The 16,156-nt window shown below is 42.4% G+C and overlaps 2 protein-coding genes across 38 annotated transcripts in view; both read right to left on the minus strand.

The window, feature by feature from the left end:
• Positions 1–11,254, minus strand: part of LOC1269535 (syntaxin-1A) — a 31,027-nt gene extending 19,773 nt beyond the window's left edge. For 9 of the 33 annotated variants that reach the window (XR_009767163.1, XR_009767170.1, XR_009767167.1 and 6 more), the window contains exons 1-2: positions 11,097–11,254; positions 9,192–9,693 (exon numbers count right to left, since the gene is read on the minus strand). Coding sequence is in view for 23 of the 33 variants with exons in the window: in XM_061663353.1 (XP_061519337.1) it covers positions 9,192–9,224 (33 nt within the window). In the remaining 10 variants the exon portion in view is untranslated. Of the gene's footprint in view, positions 1–9,191; positions 9,733–10,319; positions 10,477–10,738; positions 11,039–11,061 lie in introns of those variants that run through there. The other 24 variants (XR_009767161.1, XR_009767168.1, XM_061663354.1 and 21 more) reach the window with 15 other exon arrangements.
• A 1,094-nt stretch (positions 11,255–12,348) lies between these two features.
• LOC1269534 (GTP-binding nuclear protein Ran) lies at positions 12,349–15,816 on the minus strand. 5 transcript variants are annotated; one of them, XM_564524.4, is made up of 3 exons: positions 15,559–15,816; positions 13,253–13,838; positions 12,349–13,174 (listed from the first exon to the last, which is right to left on the minus strand). In XM_564524.4, exons 2-3 carry the CDS (start codon positions 13,679–13,681, stop codon positions 12,959–12,961), a joined length of 645 nt encoding a protein of 214 aa, XP_564524.3. In that variant the 5' UTR covers positions 13,682–13,838; positions 15,559–15,816; the 3' UTR covers positions 12,349–12,958. The 5 variants fall into 5 exon arrangements, with proteins under 5 accessions (XP_564524.3, XP_061519360.1, XP_001687857.1 ...); XM_061663376.1 differs by having other exon boundaries at positions 13,253–13,834; positions 15,559–15,723; XM_001687805.2 differs by having other exon boundaries at positions 15,476–15,661.
• Positions 15,817–16,156: the final 340 nt, after the last annotated feature.

Raw genomic sequence — 16,156 nt, forward strand, 5'->3', positions numbered from 1 at the left:
ACTTCAGTCAATCATATCAGCATTTACCACCCGTACACACGCTTTGCTTCATTGTACAGCTATCTTGCATAAAAAGGTCATGTATCGCCTGTTAATCTATAAGTTCCCCGTTGTTTACAGCAGCTGACTATTTCGAGCTAGTATTACAGATTCTTCCATTGATGATTAACTAACATTGCGGCCATATAGCATGTTTGAATATAGATAGTTAAATTACTAAGCCGGTTGCAAGGAAGTTTTGTGCTCCCATTTTCACACTCCTGCAAGCAATTGCACCAAAAATATCCTTCATACCAAGCACCAGGCGTCTCCATCAGCAAAAGATAAAATAACGAATTATGCACACAATGCATATTTCCCGTTAAAATGTACATACACTCATCACCACTTTGTAACGTTTGTTTCCCTTGATTATCGAAAAACGTTAGAGTAAAAAACAGTTCCTCCTTGGACGCATAACGATAAAGAGTGGTCTATAAATAGATGACATACAAAGAGTACCACTTTATCATTCCCTTTTCATAAAGCTTGGCCCATTGCGAGTGTGCAGTATAGGCGAGAGCACAGTTTTAGAGATCAGCTTAATATTTTATTAGCTGCCATTCTTAGCCAGCAACATTGACGGCTCGTTTGTTTGCGGCATGCCTTTCCGCTCATTTGCACGACGACTAAGCGTTGCATCTTGTGACCTTATTTTTCTTTTCTCTTTTTATGTCTATTAATGAGACCGTACAATAGAACCTAGAACTTTAATATATCCACATGCTATATAACAGTCCTCTGCCGATCGTCATTTACTGCGACAAGAGCGACAAGCAAATGGAAGCTCCGACATGTGTGGTCAAAAATGTTGAAAACTAAAACTATATATAAAATAAACCACACCAAATGTATTGATTTGAATAGCCAACCGCGTAACATTCGTAGCATCTCATCTTACCAGTGCAGTCAAGTGCAGTTCGCATCATCTGCTATCAACAATGGAAGGAATTCATTCATCTGCTTGAGGCATTCATCTTCCCACGGAGATGATGCCGGAGGAGATTGGTGCAAAAGAGAGTACAAACAACGGTGGGATTGTTTTTGCATGACCATAACCCAAGCAAATATGACTGGAATTCGATCCACTACGCTCAACATCTACAGCGCAATGAGAGTGTGGAGCAATGTGATCAACTTATCACAAGCTAAATTTAGCCATACGTATCTCCAGCATCCCTTTTCATCATAAAACTGAATGAGAATAAAGCACAACGTCTACGAAACACCACTTTTCACGATGTCCAATATTGCACTGCCTATCATATATTATCATAACTAGTCTTTGTTTTGTTCTTTGTGTTTTTCATATTAGTTCCTCCAATCGAAACTGTGTTTTAAAAATAAAATAATTATCAAAAAATAGGTATACTGCTTTTTCTCCTACCAATGGTACACGCTTCAGAGGCATCGTCTACCAACAGTATACAAAAAAAAACTGCAAGCAATCAAAAACCATGGGCCAAAGATGAGGAGCGTCTTGCACAGATTCCCACGTGACATGACGCGGTTTCCACTAAAATTTCTTACCGCGAGACGACGGCACTGCAAACACACACAATACACAAACATACACCATGAAACATGCGAAAAGCCTATGTATTGGTTTGTCTGTATGTGAGCGTGTGAGAGAGGAAGAGAGAGAGCGCGTCAGAACTGCACAGAGAAAGAGAGCGATTCATTTCCATCCAGCAGTGCTGTGAGAATGGCGGTATCCAAGCAGTCCCACCTTCGAAATTAACCCCATAACCAAGTGATCGACCCCCTGCAATACGCAGTTGGCGTACACTGCTGAATGGTAAAAAAAAAAGTAAGCAGCAACAACCGATGCCGAGGTATTTGCTTTTTTTCTGGCCATCAATTTCGAATCATTCGCACACCAGTGTCATCCGATGGCCTTAAAGCGGTATCTTGACACGTACCATCGATACGTCAGCAGCACCACAAGATTCCAGAAAAGCAGGCTCATGAGATGGCAGTGCGCATGATCGCTGACGCGGACGAGTGTTGCAGACCGATTTCTGCACACAAACACACACACACTCACACAGCTCTCTACAGCCCTCTACAGTCCTTCCGCCCGCCGATCCATAACGCATTGCGGTATTCTTCCTAACGGCGACGACAGGAACTGGAAACCTTATATCCTTTATACCTGGTCATGCAGCACGCACGCGGATCTACGTCACGATAAGCAAGAAGCTTTGGACCTCCTCCCCGTTTGGATTGTTCTTGTAAAGGCAATCCAAAGTTCGTTTCACAAACGTCGTTCACAAATCCTGTGCTTTATATTATTCCATATTTGCCGATAACAATGTACCAGTAGATAGTACTGTAACAACACGAAACCAAAAACCTATCAGACGGGAAATTCAGGAAATTGAACTTTGTTCGTCCTTGACCACCAGCATCATCACTACTCACTCATATCGTTTCGTAGACTTTTTCAAAAGGGTGTTACATTTTTGTTCATTTTGAACCATGTTTCTGCCTCCCCCCCCCCCATGACACCCTTCATTTTCAGTTCGTTAAAACACAAATAAATCATTTAGCAACTTCACTGCAACGAGCAGACGTGGGGGAAATTGTGGGGGGAAGTGGGAGTAGAGTGCGAATTACACCAAGGGCATCAGTAAGGTCGTTCGTCTCTGTGTATGATACAACACACATGTAGCAAACGAAGAGACTCCGGTTGGTCGTACGTTCTGGGTAATGTAAGGAGCGGGCGTAAAAACCTGTAAACGCTCGTTCAATCGCATCTATTTTGGTAGCCAGCATTCCCGAACAGCATTGGTGTGTTTTATTGATTCGAGTCTCCTTCAACACCGCTGCACCGCACTAGCACACGATTATGTGCACAAGCATATTGTAAAACATGCTTATCTCTCAGTACAATCAATCTCGGGCCGAATCATGAAAATGTGTATTTTCCCTAATACATTCATACGCTCATCAGGTTGACGTCAAGCGTCAGTCAACCGGCCCGAGCTGTGGCACTGCCTCCCCACACAAGCCCGATCTAGTCGGCACAGAGTGATGATACGGCATGCATAAATGCATCATTGGAGTGTTTTATTGTGTTGCCATGGTTAACTTCCGACGCACGCACGGTGGAATCACAGCAGTAATCGCCTAGACCAGTGGTCGGCAAAGTCTGTGCTCCTTGCTACCCTGTTGGCTGCTATTTGTACTATCATACATTTTCACGCTGGGATGTTTAATTGTGCCATTTACGTGAAACTTTAATGGTATTTTTATAAATGGTGCACCTTTGTGCTGCGCTGGTTTGCCGACCCCTGGTGGCCTAGACCATCATCGTCGTGGTCGCTTATCACGCGTGACGGGTCTCGGCTGGAATCGGGTCTAGTTGTTTGTATTCCATGTGTGTGTGTATGTGAGTGAGTCGGTCATATCTAGACTACGCCCAATGCGTTTGTGTGTATCGTTTGATTTGTTTTTTCAGGAAAAAAAAGTATCACAGATAAAACACACTCCAGCAGTCTCTGTTTGGGTCCTATCTCACCAATAAAACTCCCCCGTGCATAGTACAGTTGCCCCACAATTGTAACAACAATGACCTTACCTTTTCCTTGATGGTTCACTCTTGCCATAACAAGATATGGCAAGATACGGGTCTACGAAAGGGAAATACGATTATATGAATTATATCATATCGTTCGTTCAACACTGTATAATCTGTGTAGCGCGTTAAACGACAACCACTTGCAGGGAAGACGGCTACGTTGCTACGTTGACACCCGTGCTGAATCACCCGCCTGGGTTGTGCGGCGTACAAAAGGCCACGAAAAATGAGCTCCAAACTGGACCCCATGGTGGTGGTGTCAATTGGTAAACATACACTGCTGCTGTCACTAGCTTCATACAACCAACACGGAAAGGAAGTTCAATATGCCACATTTGCTGGGAGATTCGTACAGCTGCAAAGCTAGTTGGCCATGCATCTGTTAAACCACGCCAAAAAGGAAAAACTCACGCCTTGACTCTGGGGGTCAGCAGCACACCAAAAATGGGAAATGCGGGACTAATTTAATTTCAATCAGCGTGCACCAGCGTGAAGCCGGGCGAATGAATCATAGCCGCAACAGTTGTGTCGCCGTGTATGCGTTTGTATTCTTTTTTTTTGCGAGAAGATGCTGACATCAACAGTTAGTCATTGAGTGACGAATGAATTTTTCATCTGTTGACATGCCGAGGTCGACATGGAGGCTTGCGGATGAGCTTGCAACATGAGCCGAATTACGGCGCTGTTACAATTATTGTCCGTTGAACGCTCTTTGCTTGCGACAGTTCCTTGTTGACAAATATTTAAGAAGTTAAAACATTCCTCTCACATGGAGTACATTGTACAGCAACCGCATGCATATGTATAATTTAATTTTACCAAAATATACACCACAATTTATCAACTCACCTTCCGCGGGCACATTTACTATAAACAAAACACATGCCAACACAAGCAAAGGACGAGGATCAATAAAGCAATAGAAAACAACATACTTTTCATCAATTAAATCATCAAACAAATTGTAAAAAATGCAACACAACCTCTCTTCAGCAGCATCTATGGTTTATAACTTAATTCAATTTGCATTAGGACTCAAATCGTAAAAACACGCTTATAGAAAGAGCGAAAGGAAAGGAAGTGGTAGAAGGTTTTCAACTCACTAGAGCATGCAAAATAGAACACAGGAAAGGAAAGCGGTTTCAAAAGAAAGATAAGTAAGTAAATCGTTTACACAAAACCGAGTGAACTAACCTCTATATCCTTTAGTTTTTTTTTATTCACATTGTACAATAGAGTGGTGATGGTGGAATTTATTTTAGTCATTTATATTTTCCATTAGATTGCACAACAAAACACATCCACAAAACCACAAACGATTACACACATTCAGATGGACACGATAGCAGGAAGATGATTCATATTTGGTGGTGGTTGATGGTTCATTTTGCAGTACAGGTAGAAGTAGTAGTAGTAGTAGTAGTAGTAGTAGGAGTAGTAGTAGTAGTTACAGTAGTGGTAGTAGTAGAGAAGGTAGTTGTTGCAAATATGATGATGATGGTGGTGGTGGTAGTAGTAGTATTAGTAGTAGTAGAAGTAGAAGAATACAGAAATGTTATGAAAGTAAAAAATAAAATAAAACATTTATTTGTACATTTATTTACAACAATCATCAAATAGGAGAGTGATTACAACTCATAGCAGGGTAGGTACCATAACTAAGCAAAAATATTAAAACAAAAGAGGACAATAGAAACTACACATATGGGATGTATTTACTTCTTTTTCTTTTTGGACACTACTGTTCAACCATGACATTTGGTTACATTTACAGGCTACAGCTAATAGGAAGATGACAGTGGAACACACGATTGTGGTATGAATGTAATTTTTAGATTGAAGATCCACTTCTAGATCCACTTTCGCTTATGCTATCATAGGTGCTGGATAGTCAAATGTCAATCTAAAATGATTGCCAGGCGTATCAATGGTTCACTTATCGACCGACCTTATGTGATCGTAGCCGATCATACTGATTGGCTTGGATTTCGGGATAAAGTCTACACACATGCCGCTCAACATGATACATCTGTTTAAACGGCAACATACATTTAAACACCGAAATGAGACAAAACGCTTCATTAGACACAGACAACAACACAAATATACAACATTTAAATACACATACAAGCACAGATAAAAAGAACATACATACACATGTATACACACATACAATTATGGAGCCAAATAGCTAACCAAGAGACATTTTGCAACAGAACGGCGCCCATTAAATTGCAGGTTGTACCGATCTCGAACAGATCGAATAGTATCTAGAAATAAACCATTTTCTAGAGTATTGTATGACACGAGAGCTCTCTGCGGGCTGTGTTATGAAATACGTTTTGCCTAAGTTGCCTTTGCTGTCTAATTACCTACTCAAATTAAAACTTACGCATATTCGCCCTGACAGACACTCAACGATGCAGCGATCATTTTGTACAAGTCTGCTGTCGGCATTCGCTAGCGGCATTTACTGTTTGCGCAACCCTTTACCAAGTGCACCAACACATTACATCGTCCATTGCACGTCTAATATGCTTCTGGCAATGCAAAAAAAACATACTAAAAGCCCAAATGCGAAAGATTGCAATGCTCTTCTTGGTTTTAGACAAAACAGCCAAATCGCATGTGTGTGCGAATAAAACTTATGCTTCATCGCCATTCAACCCTATAAGATGATGGTAAAAGCAATCCTTAAAAACATATTTGCCTCTTGTTTGAATATTCATGAGCACCTACTGCTAGCCGGACGATATCTATTAGTTGTTGAATGGAGTTGTTTTTGGCAATCTGCCATCACCGCCGGTTTCCACATATAGCACATATAGTTCATAGAGAGTATTACTCCTTCCGCGGTCATCGTGGGCGATGATTTGTCCGTTTCCGTTCAGCAAGGACCTGCGTCCCCACACACTCCACAGTAGGAGAAGCATTCGACCCACCTCTCCACTTCATGTTCATTGACTCTTTTACAAAATTCATTCGCACATTTGCGAATGCTTTTTCAGCAGCATTTTCACGCTGCCCGCACGCATACGCAGAAGAGACAACCACTATGCGAAACACAGTGAAGAGCACGCTGCATGAAGCAAGTCAGCAACAAAAAAAAGAAAGAAAATGCATTATTTGAGGTTGAGGTTTTCCACAGCAGCATGCGGTAGAAAACGCTGTAAATTCTCGCCAACGAAGCTGCAGGAGGAAAAGAAAGAAACGGGAAAATCGACTTCACTTCCTGCGAATTTATTCACATTCGCACTCTCGCTCGCCTACTGTGCTTTCTCTCTACCTCTATCTTTCTCTATCTCTCATGCTCTCTCTCTTTACCTGTCTCAAAGTTCTTCCATCCCTCCCAAATCATACATGGAAACGGTTCCCAACACACTGCGCAGACGCAATGCAAACGCAGAGAGACAGCATTTATGCGCGTTTGAACGAGTGTAGAAGAGCTTTTCAGGCACGGTTTTTCCTTTCAGTTCGTAACAACTGAAACTATATCCGTCTGTACCGCTGTTTCCCCCTTTTCCCTTGCGGACGCTCACTCTATAGTCTATTGCTCTCTCGCTCTTGCTCCTTCATCCGGAATTCTAGCGTTCTTCCATATATTAACATCCTACTTTTCTTTCTTTTCGAAAATTTAAAATAACAGTTACTCCTTTCGCATGATATAGATTATAGACAATAGTGTTTCTGTTCGCGCTCTTTAATGTACCTTTTTTAAACAATGAATTATCATCAATTGTTTCGAATGCAAGAATCCAATATATTAATTGATACTATAAGAAAAAATGTTATTCAAACGTGCAAATACACATAACACATAAGCACTACGGCCTGTGGTGAAGGCATTATTTACTTTTCTGTTTCCAATTTATACGTGCGCTATGTTGTGATAGATATGCTTCAAGAGCAGCTAACGCTTTCCTTATTATCTTACCAGAGAAGCTGGCAGTAAACGAAAAAATGATTAGTAGTTGAAAAGCAGATTCTATTGATAACTTAACCCTATCGTTTCATTGATAACTGAAAAGACAATTGATCCGGAAACGTGCTTACAAATATATACAACCACTGTAACGTACTGATTCACGTTTTTCATTCATGAAATAGTATACAATAAAGCGCTAGGTTGCTGTTTCAGGTCAATTACAAGCAGAGAATGGAGAGGAGCCCCTTTGAACTGGGAGAGCCTCTTGATCCCAACGATCCTGCGGCCATTGGTATGGAAGCTTTCACATTGCGTCAACGGCGAAATATGTCCCAATAGCAAAATCCAATGTTACCAGGCACATTTTAATGGAATAAAGCACGCCTAGGTACTGTATCTAACATCTTTTAAAACGCTAATTGTCTTTGACTGTTATACATTAGCAAACACACGTATTGAAACAGATAAATTGAGAGAGCAATGCAGAGAGAGATATACGAGGACATAGAGCGAGAGAGAGAGAGAGAGAGAGATGATATTAATGTAGCACATGGTAAGTTCCTGGAAAATCTACCACCCACATTAACCGACTCGCAATCAAAATCTGCACCGTACGAAAGGTTAGAGAGCAAGGAAAGAGTTCCATTTTGCTCTCAGTTTGGTGTGGTTGCGTCGGAAAAGGCCGCAGGCATTTCCTGTCTCACGTGCGTTATGAGCGAAATCCGCTGTGCCACCCGAATGCCGGAAGGAACGTTGCTAGGAAGTTTGGAGAATCAATGGAGAACCCGTTTCCGATGGTCTGACGTTAGCGCAAAAATATTTTAATTATTAACCCTCATGCGTGCTTTGAAAACCGGCGTTCGTCAATCCAATGTCAAATTAGTTCCTCGGTTATTGAGCTTGGCCTGAACAGAGCTGGAGCTCCTTATCGTGCGACTTCTTGTTCATACCGCCTTTTTCTTTTTTTTTCTTTTCATTTTTTGCTTGTTTTTCCACTACCGAAGACCTTATGCCAAAAATGGGAGAGAGTCAGCCACTACGCTACTGCCGACATGCTCACGCGATCGGCCGTAAGTGTGAGTGGTTTTTCGTGACCGACACAAAAACCCGACGCAACAGCATGGCCGCAGTATAGCCCGTTCTCACGCCGCCAAGTGCCATGGGTAGGCCGAATAAGAATGGGGAAAGAGGAAGAGTTTCGCCGAGTGTCTACTCCCCTGGCCCACCTTTTGTCGCCCTTTTGCCGTCCCGTGATCGAGAGTCCCGTAGCATCCGGGTGGGGTCGCTTTGCTATGCGTCCCAGGGAACTATCATCCGTACAGCGATGAATCGAATCGAAGTTCCCGATTGACATTTAACACCAAGCACCTATGCTACAGTTTCTTGACAGTGCTGGTTTTGTGTAATATCTATCTGTTCTATTGATGTGCGATGAAAATCATAAAATGTTTAGAATCGGGGACATTTTATAGCTATATTTTCGATTATTGCTAATCGAAAAATTCTATCAGTGAATTAGTGTGTGAGTTTGTGTGCCGAAACGTTTTACAGCGATGAAAAACTGAAGAATAGTAAATGATTACCAAAAATAATAATTCAAACACAAAACATTCTAAACTTAAATCAAATGGAAGGACAACCTACCGCTTGCAGGGCTGCTAATCTGTCCTTCGTCATTTTGACCGCTTCTTATCGTCGGTGGCTCCCTCTACACACGTCCTGTAAGGGAATGTACACCGTATATGTGGTGGTATGTGTGCGTGTCGGTATGTTCGTCTGTTTGTCCTCTAATCTGTCGCTATCTTTTCGGCCGTGTTCGATGTTTTCCGCGGAAACCAGCACACCGTGAAGTCTCCGGTTTTCCAATCTGCTATTCCACTGGACGCACTGCAGCAAATGCGGCCAGCACTCACTGAGACTTGTTCGATCGATCGATCGGCGGCCACACTCTAGTATCCCGTTTTGGTTGATGAGGTTTGGGACAACGATACCGCGGGATGGTCAAGCAAGCTATTTCGCGAAGGGATGGGACAATATATCTTCGGGAGCTGTAAACCACTATTTTTTCCACTGACTGTAGCCGCTACGATTGCAATTTGCACCACCTAAACTCTTCACACTCTTTCACACCTTTTCACCACTGCGCCTACTCGATGATTAAAGATAATAGATAAGAATCAGGCTCCTGCGATTGAAAGGCTGCATTTTCACTACTGTACATCATTGGTGCACGAGCGTACACAACGACATGTGCTGTTGCACTGTTCCACGACCACTTTTCCAGCTACACACCGCCGACATCTCAGTTACCCATGACACATCGCTCACGAAAAGAAAGGGCGAGTTAGCAGAAAAAGAAGAGAATAAAAAAAAAACGAAGTAACCACAATGGGTTGCGCCTGACGTACGGGGGTGTTGCCGCAAAGTGGCCGTCGTCGAAGGGGTGTGCCCTTTCGGTCGTATTTCCGTTCGGTGAAAAATCACATGCCCTTCCGCTCTTGGTGTTGCGCCTGAACAACGCACCTTCACAATCGGTACACTTTTCGCAAACTAATTCTTGATTAAGTTGGAAAACATTTCCTCCAGTTTTAGATATGGAATAGATGAACAAAATTATCGGGCAAAAAACGAGAGGAATGTGCGGTCTATGGAAGGGTCCTTCGGCTTCCGGAATAATAGGGCGGGTTCACTTTTTCGCCGTCTTCACACTGCTCGGGATCGAATTCGGTTTGTCACACCACACTCAGTATTTGGCCATTTTCACAAAACTACCTATCATTTCACTGCTGTGCTGTAGTACTTGGCTATCGTCGCGACACAGGGGCTTCGGTGGAAAAACCAACTCCTTGTGCGGAAAATCGATATCTTCACGCGACGACGACACCACGCGTACTCGCCGAACGAACTGCTCGAATGTCGTAATGCAGCATTATCAAGTGTTTTTCTCAATTCCAAATGAGCCTGCGTGCGCGATATTACAGGGCTCGTATGACTGTTCTCCAATTTGGATACATTATGTTGCAGTTCTGCCGCAGTACTAAAAATGGCACAGTTTCCATTTACTTAATCCATTGAATAATATAATTTTTTTTAGAAATCGTCGAGATTGTGAGGCGAATGATTTAAATTATCGCTTTAACTTTTTTCCATTATATCAGGAACACGATAATACCACTAATACCGTACATTACCGTCACACGAACCCTTCATCTTGCGTAAAGTGAGTCGAGCAATGCTCACTTTTGCTCAGGGCACTCTCTCACACTCACCTTCACACACACTACCTTAGCTTCTCTCGAATTTGAGAAAAATTTAGCAACACAAATCGCGAGTGATTATCGATTTTTTCACGAAGCTTCTCAACTCACACGTTCCCGATTGCACTAAATGAACTTCACACGAAAGAAAGTGGTGGTACCAAACCTTGGAACCGATGAGAATTAGTCATCATTGTAGAGTCATGCATCAACATTCGCACATAAACACTGGATCTATTGGAACGGAACTATTATACCCAAAATAAGGTCAAATGTTAGCATTCTTTCTCACCAAGCACATTTCCCACCGATGCAGATTACTCGCGGAAAAACACTTTTTGCCGAGGAAACACTTTCATGCTACCACGCTCATCGCGATACCATTTCTGGTCTTGCCCAATCCCAACACACGCATACACACATAGGCTTGTATAATTCGTATGAATCATTTGACAGCCTGCAGAGCAACACCCGCAGAACAAAATCGAGCAGTTTTCCCGACCACACGATCTGCGTCGGTTTTGGGGATATTTTTTTAAATCTGCCGTTAGTAAAATCCCTACAATACTCGCAGCTGGGAGGAATAGAGAAATTAAGATAAACTATTCGCTTTACAAGACCGTATTGGTATTTTTACAGTATTTCATGTTAGTAAACAAACAGCATATTCTCACTGCACGTTTAAAATGTTCCAAAACTGCAACCAAAAGATTCAGGGTTTGGGTGGATTCTACAAAACAGTATTCGTGCTCACTTATTCACTATACAAATTGAGCTAAAATTCCTACGCTAATTCTTACATTAATTCCTACACTATTTCTTATGCTGCACATGTACAGCCGTATGATGTGGTTTGATGACCAACGTTTTCAATTACTCGATCGGAACAGGAACTGTATCGTTTCATTCCAAATCTGGAACAGGTTCAGGAACAGTTCCATGAACGGGATAAAATCTATTTATAACTAAGCTATCTTAAAACTTTTAAGAGATCAGCATCAGTCACAGGACCGGGATGGATACGTGATCAGATCCAGGAGTGGTATGGGTTCATGATCGGTTCATGTTCTAGACCAGTAGGGATTTTACCGTATCGGTTTCAGGATCGGTATGGGTTTGGTTTTGGTTTTAGGCCTCTTAGTCGGTTGTCATCAGTGTCTCATTTGAATTGGGTTTCGAAGCCAATAATGTTGGTGTACAGCTACAGTAAAGCGGATCCTTTAAGTTTCGTTGCGCGGCCCTGTAACCGAGCCAAATTTGCTAGTCATTTCTCATGCGTAAAGATGTATCTTTTCCACAGTTTTACACCAGTACAGCTTTATTGAATTGCTCAAAAACCAACCATTGCTTGTTATTGTGAGGTAATGTTCGCCCCGTTGCAAGCACTGTTAAGTTGTATGGGCCCTTTATTGAAGAAGCGAACGGCGCCCAACGTTAGCATGTTTTTCGAGCGCCTTTCACTGCTTCATCTTTGAAAAGACCATCCCAAATTACACAAATTAAACCCCCTTTCTCAAAACCTCACAAAAATACTTTCGTCGTTCTTACGAGAGTGGAATCTTGCATGAGCTTGTGTATTTTCATTCTCCAATATATCTCCTAATCCTTCCATCGACACACAGTAACATTAAAATTAAAGGGAACTCAAACATTCCTGCTGTCTTGTACACCTAAACGCAGCAAAACGGTGCAAAACTTACCGTTTTCAGTACCTACGGAACCAATAAATGATGAACGCATAATATTTCATTTCTGTACTGTACTATCCCCTAGCTAACGCTCTTTATCTTTCTCTCTCTCTCTCTCTCTCTCTCTCTCTCTTTCTCCGCTGTTTTCCGAATCAAACAAAATGATTTCGATTCTCCTTGCCGGCTTTACAATTTCCTGCTGTATCCTATCATTCTTATGCTGTACTCTTTGTTCCGAAACAAGATTGAATTACCTGCAATTGTTTCGTTAAGATATTCTCCTGTCTGGGGGCCTGTTGCTAGTTCAATTATTGAGTTCGCTCTATTTTGTGGGATTAAGTGTACTCTTCTCTACATTTCCGTTGCCTTGCTAGCAGGATTTTAACCGCCGACCTAACTGAATCTTCTTATAATTCAAATTACAAAAATACGATGGACCATGTAACCACGTTGCGTATCCAATGGCTTACAAATCCTCGTCCTCGTCTGGCAGGGCCGTTGCCTGTGCCTCCTCCAAATCCTTCTCGATCTGTACCTGCCAATCCTTGTCCATTTTCACTTCCGGTGGAAGCAAGGCAGGCATGGCAACGAACTCCAGGTTAGGATCACCGACAAGCTTGCGAGCCAGCCACAGGAACGGTTTCTCGAAGTTGTAGTTCGATTTGGCAGAAATATCATAGTACTGTGGGGAAACAAAGAAAAACAACCAGTCAGTGATACATTACTCTCACAGCGCTCCTTTCTCGCGTCCATCACTTACCTGTAGGTTCTTCTTCCGGTGGAATACGATGGACTTGGCCTTCACCTTACGATCCTTGATGTCTACCTTATTACCGCACAGAACGATTGGGATGTTTTCGCAGACGCGCACCAAATCGCGATGCCAGTTGGGCACGTTCTTGTAGGTCACTCGAGACGTTACGTCGAACATAATGATGGCACACTGTCCCTGGATGTAGTATCCATCGCGAAGCCCACCGAACTTTTCCTGCCCGGCCGTGTCCCACACATTGAACCGGATAGCACCACGGTTCGTGTGGAATACCAGTGGATGCACCTCTACGCCGAGGGTGGCGACGTACTTCTTTTCAAACTCACCCGTCATATGACGTTTGACGAATGTCGTTTTGCCGGTACCACCGTCGCCGACCAGCACGCATTTGAAAGTTGGCATATCTGCTTCCGCCATTGTTGTTGCAGCTGTACTCTTTGTCTGTTGCAAAAGCTTTACTTTTATACGAGGAGCCTCCTCCGGTTCAATGCTTTTATCCTTCCTTTAAGCTGGTACCGCTCGGCCTCACCTCAGTCGTCCAACTGGGATCCTGAGTTAGTTTAACGTTGTCTGCCTTTCGATTGGATCAACACATGCAATAATACGGCGTTCGAAGTGGGGTGGAGGGAAAAAGTAAAATCAATTAATCTCCTGCTCTCTTGTTACTATGATAGGGAGAAGGAATCATAGCCTAGGTCAGTTTATAGAAGGAAGTGATGCGTTAATAAAAAGCCCTTAAGGCCGGGCTACATTGATCGTACTCGCAAGTGTAATTTCGATTTTCACTAGCGCACCTGGCGGCGGCTGACCGAAGCATTTTGCCAAACAATTTGGAGCCGCTCCAGAAAATATGTTATTTTTCCATATTTTTTCCTTAAACTGTACTGAAAAAGCTTTGTAATTGATAGATGAATATGTTGTGCAAGTATTTCAGCCATTTTCGCATCAAAAAACGGTTAAAAAACAACTTAAATTTGAGATCCGGCACGACCATTCCCTTGATGACCAAAAAAAGCTTCCACCAGCCGCCGCCGGGTGCGCTAGTGAAAATCGAAATTACACTCAGGAGTACGGTCAATGTAGCCCGGCCTTTAAAAATCATTTTCCAAATTAATATTTTGACATTTGTGGAAGCATGGTCCCAAAAAGTAGGTAATTTTCTAGCTGAAAACAGGCAGCTGAAAAATGCGGCAAAGACAATTATCGAGAAACTTCCTCGCAATGACAGGCGGTGGGTAGGAAGATTGCAAGGTTAATTTTTTTTTCTATGCCAATTCCAACAACATCCGTGCTTACAATGCTGATGACGTCACGGAGGGAAATCTAATAGCTGTGTGGCGTACCAAATTCCACTGCCAAAAATAGGACCTGGTATAGCACGTACTCTGGATAAGCAAGCATGATTATTTTTCCCAATTAAAACAACACAAACGATGTCACAAAAAATGACACCTACTTCTGCCGGGATCCTCAGCGCACCCAACCTCTGCTGCAGCTGCTGCTGTTGATGATGCGGCTCAAGGGTCAGGTCAGCATTATGCCTTCTTTTCTATAGCCTTTTACCGCTCTTTCCGAAATAGTGCCACTTGAAACGTCCCCACCCAATTTATAGCACTTTTGGAAAAGATTATTCATTTCATAAGTGCGTTTTTGTCTATGGCTTGAATCTAACACTACCCTAAAAAGTGACGCAAGCTTTAAAATAGATAATTGAGATGTAACTTAATCGAGATACGCAGAACATGCAACGCGTCTGCAAACTAATATCCCCGGAACCGACAGTTTTTGCTTATGCTGCGAATCGGAGAAAGATCTACAACAAAGGATAGGTAGCGGCGGTGGTTGTCAAATGTACAGCACGCTTCTGTTTCTGCGCCAATATTCCCGGTGCCCGGGCTGATGCGATCGAATGGCAGATGTTCCGGTAGATGGAAACGAAACACTTGTACCGTTCAGGAACGAAATGCCTCATTGCCAATGCCAATCGCAAAAAACCTACAGCTAACCATATTACAAATATCTAAAATGCGGTTTAAAAGAGGCCTTCTTTGCCCATCATTTTCTCGTAAATTTCGTCATGCCGTATCTGCATCGCCACACCACTTCTTCCCGACGCCGAAGCCGGCAGAAGCTCCACGGAATTGTATGCGCGAAAAACCACCTTGAAATGCACTTTCAACAAACACTCTGCACTGCAGCCATTGCTTTTACCTTGAAATAACTGTTTCACACAACCCTAGCGATGGTAATTGTTCTAATATCGTAATATTTCAGCACTTTGGACCAGTACTTACAGCAGGATAGCTTGATCACACCACGAAAAAACGCTCAAGATGACGAGCAGGGACCAGGTTAGCAAACGAACGACGTCAGGAGGCGCGAAATGTGCGGCTATGTTGACTGTTGTCCTATTCTGGCCTACGTATCACCCAAGAGCGACAGAGAAGCACACAAGGCGGAAACTGAGCAAGAAAATTCTCTCTTCAAGATAGTCCCACTGACAGCTGTCAGCTGGTTTAGGTGGTTGAAATAACGGTCAAGCGGCGTTCGGTTTAATTTTTAATCTTTAATCTTAACTTTTTTTAATTAAAGTTAATCTCTGTATTTCTCTTCAAATATTAATAATTTTAAGTACAATACGCCTTTCATTTTCTTTGCTTGAAATCTTTTGTTTAAATCATTACACATAGAAAATGCTTTGCTCTCAAAAAAGAACGATTTTCAAAAATTGCGTTTCAATTTTCGTAATTACCAAGCAAGAGCAAAACAAATTAATTAAAATCCGCTTTAAACAATATGCTAAATAAGAATGAATGAAAAACAACATTCTCATTCTTATTTATGGTGAGTCTGTGGCCTTATCGGTTGTGTAAACAATGTAAATGCATGTTT

Source organism: Anopheles gambiae, chromosome 2, assembly GCF_943734735.2.
Source record: "Anopheles gambiae chromosome 2, idAnoGambNW_F1_1, whole genome shotgun sequence".
Taxonomy (NCBI): domain Eukaryota; kingdom Metazoa; phylum Arthropoda; class Insecta; order Diptera; family Culicidae; genus Anopheles; species Anopheles gambiae.